This window comes from Podospora anserina, chromosome 1 (assembly GCF_000226545.1).
Source record: "Podospora anserina S mat+ genomic DNA chromosome 1, supercontig 6".
NCBI classification, from domain to species: domain Eukaryota; kingdom Fungi; phylum Ascomycota; class Sordariomycetes; order Sordariales; family Podosporaceae; genus Podospora; species Podospora anserina.
Window position 1 is genome coordinate 124,687 of NW_001914851.1, and position 3,641 is coordinate 128,327.

The window sequence follows — 3,641 nt, forward strand, 5'->3', positions numbered from 1 at the left end:
AGTTCTGGTCCCATAGTCAAGAGGTGTGATGAACCCCTATCCAGAACCTCTGAAAGGGATACTGGTTGAAGGCACTTCTGAACAATCCTGGTTCGGTACAGCTAAACAGTGTACAACAATGGCTTGTCTCAATCACAATAGCTAGATACCAACGATTGTTACTTGTATTGCATACTGCGGAACTGTCTATCTACACCAGCCAGTTCCTCCGTATATATAGACCTAGTGCCAAGCCCTGGATCATTCTATTCTTCGAGGATCATAACTGAGTCCCAGGAATCAATCATTCATGATTTGTTGGGCTGGCGACCTAGGAAAGTCACCGGCGGCGAAAATGAGGCCAAAAAATGGCCAAAATTGGTAAGCAAATTAGTATTACAGTAGTTGGTTGTTGGTTGAAAAGAAAACAGTAAGAAAATCCAGCCCCAAGAGCAAACCGGTGTGGGTCTGGGAAAACCTGGGCCCTTTGGTGCCCCACATGATTCCTTTGTGTCCTGGATGATCCACCTCCTATTGGTCCATCCTTCTTCCTTCTGATTGGTTCTGCAAGCAATTGGCTGTGCGTCTTGTGCCCCGCACACAGTCTGTCCTGCCTGCTGGCTTAACTGTGACACCCGGCCTCCTGGCAAGTGCGCGCGTTATGGCCAGGCTTGCCGCACACACCACAGCACCGAACCCTCGCACGCTCTCCCCCTGCATTACTACTATCCAGCTGCGTTTCTTGCACTCCTCCCCATCCACGGCCTTCTGATCCAATAGATCCTGTGCCTCTTGTACAGTAAGTGACCCTCCAAGCCGTACGTGTGTTTTTTTGGCTCTCCGGCGCTTACTTAGTGCCTCATTGGCCTTACGGAGCGACGAGACCTCTGCACGAAGGAGAGCCACCTGGTGCATTATAGCCGTTGTACCTTTAGCAAGCTAGTCTACCGCAGCTAACATTGAAGTCGGGGAGCTATCTTGATGGTTAGCAATGCGAGTCTTGATGAGCGTTGACTGTGAGTTGGCTTCTCGAGGGTTGTGTGGTGTTTGGGAGACCCAAGGTTGTGCAGTGCCGGGCCGTGAGTTGGAGGTGTTGGCGTACGAAGCTTCACATCTAGCTTTAAAAGCACCCTCTCTGGATCGTACGGTATAAGGCCAGCACCCGCAAAGCCACCCTGTATATGTCGCGGCGGCTGCACCGTGACCGTCGTTGATCCACTGATGGAGCTTGGCACGTGCAGAGCACGAGCCAATGCGACTAGAAAGATTTTGCATCTCGCTGCCGCGAGACCTGTTTGTAGCTCTTTGAGCTACGTCTTGACAATAGAGCCTGCCCGTACCTGACGGAATAGAGCCCAGACCGCAGCTTAGCTGAATACTACTGTCATTAACCTGTCAACCTGTGCTACCCGTGACATACATAAACATTCAAACGTCTCCCAAAAGATGGCGCCTCCAACCTTTCCCCCGGTTCCCAGGTCGCTCTTCTATCCGCGCCGGCCCAAAACGCGCGATAACGAAACCGCCTTCCGCCTCGAGGCCCTTGGAGCTAGCCGCCACACGACCTACGCCCAGCACCTGTGGGGATTCACCATCCTACGGACAGTCTACACGCCCGAATCGGACGCTCTATTCCCCATCGCCATGCGACGGCTGGACGCGTGGGCACGCTATAGCCCCCACCAGGGCAGATTCCCGAAATATGGACAGGCGTATGAAAGCAAGGCCGTGACCGACGGGGAGCCCAACGAGGAATTGGCAAAGAGGTTCTATTGCGACGTGATAGAGGACAAGGACAGGCTTGCGGGGACTCAATCGGACGCCGAGGGTTTCGCTAAGCTCAGGGACTACTTCCGGGAGTGGTTGGTTAGCGTGGGCGTGCAGCCAGACCTTCCGCCGAATTATAACGACGACGACGACGACGACGACGACGACACCGACGATCCAGATCTTGATCCCGCCCTTGAGCCCAACGAGAGCCATGACGACCCGAGATTTCGCAGTGTCCTTGTGGTTGACGAGGAGTGCTTGCGTTCGCTGATTGAGGAACTAGCTGATGAGACGCCCCCGCTGAGGACGGCAGTGGATAGAGAAGAATGGCTCAAGTACCTGCGCATGGGTAAGAAAGCGTGGCTTTGGATGCTGGATACGGGGTATATGACTCGAGACGAGAGTCAATTTTCTCCTCCTGGATTTCGAGGCTGGTTCAGGCTCGGTCCCACGGAGCTTCTCTGGGCCTGGTACGAATGGAAGAGTTACCTGCATCGCCAATCCGATCCTTCCTGGAAGGTTCAAGAAAAAGATGGGGTTCCGGGCGTCTGGTGGTATGATTACTGAGACGAACGTTAGCAGCAGCAGCAGTATGGTGGATGAAAAATCAATATGTTATGCACCGACCAATCTTGGAATCCGGCCAACTCGACGACGCTCCGCAATCTGAGCGAGGTCGCCGGATTTGTGCCCTAGCCCCGGTATCAAATCCCGGCCCGGCGCGAGAAGCTCCCGACCGGCGTCGCGTCCCTCAATATATGGGCCACCTCTGTACATCGATCAAACCTTATACCAAAGAAAGTAAATTGTTAGCTACAAGACTGTTGCAGGAGACCACGTGGCTACGTAGCTTCCATTTTCCACACAGCCTACCGTCCCTGAGATTTCCTCTCCCGAACAACTCGAGATCGGGTTGGTTGGCTTAACGTGCCAGGTGTCCGTGATATTTTAATAGCTTTGGAGCCGGAAATGGATATCGATTAAACTAGTGATAGATAGCCCTTAACCTTAGGAAATTATACTCGCTATGCAGTCAAAAGTGTGATGGATAGGACTGGTTGATAGGTTGATAGGTTGATAGGTTGATGATAGTAGTTTTTAGCTAAGTAATAATCTGGGTGTCACGGGAGAGTGTCACAGTTAAGCCAAACAGGCAGGACGGACCGTGTGCGGGGCACAAGACGCACAGCCAATCGCTAGCAGGACCAATCAGGACAAGGATACGCGATTATGGACAGCAGACTGGGAAGACACAGTGATCGCGGCAACACAACCAATAGGGAGCCACGGAGGATCATAGCGATCATTATGATCATTGGGAACGAGCGGAATAATCACTATGATCAGGGCTTGGCACGAGGTCTATATATACGGAGGAACTGGCTGGTGTAGATAGATAGTTCCGCAGTATACAATTCAAGCTTATATTTACGGTATTTAATATTTATATTAAAACATCTTATCGTATATTGTTCTAGCTGCACCGAACTAATTGTTAAAAGTTACCTTCAACCAGTATCCCTTTTAAAGGTTCTATATAGAGATTCGTTATACGTTATATACTTACTTTAACTTTATTACGGATAAATTAAAGGTATTAAAATAACGCTATAACCGGAAATATTAGTATTTAGGGGGGCTCGACCTAGTTTATTATCGACTAGCTACTCGCTCGTATTTAAAAGCTTAAGAATAAATTACGCCTTTCCCACAATATATTTATATAAAAGAACGCTATACTCTATTAGGAGATTAGTACCTTACGTAGGGAGGGAGAGCGTACTAAGCTCGAGGTACTTAATCGCTATAGAGGTATAAAGGGAGAGCTAGGAGGGTTTTTAATTTAATTTAAAGTTTATTTTCGGTATTACTTTTTTGAGGTGCCTACGCGT

The 3,641-nt window shown here is 49.9% G+C and overlaps 1 protein-coding gene across 1 annotated transcript; it reads left to right on the forward strand.

The window, feature by feature from the left end:
- Window positions 1-1,425: 1,425 nt before the first annotated feature.
- Window positions 1,426-2,419, forward strand: PODANS_1_21680 (uncharacterized protein; the record flags this gene model as incomplete). The annotated part of the gene is made up of 2 exons (XM_001906447.1): window positions 1,426-2,219; window positions 2,269-2,419. The coding sequence occupies 2 exons, from the start codon at window positions 1,426-1,428 to the stop codon at window positions 2,417-2,419; spliced, it is 945 nt and encodes a 314-aa protein (XP_001906482.1).
- Between the last annotated feature and the right edge of the window lie 1,222 nt (window positions 2,420-3,641).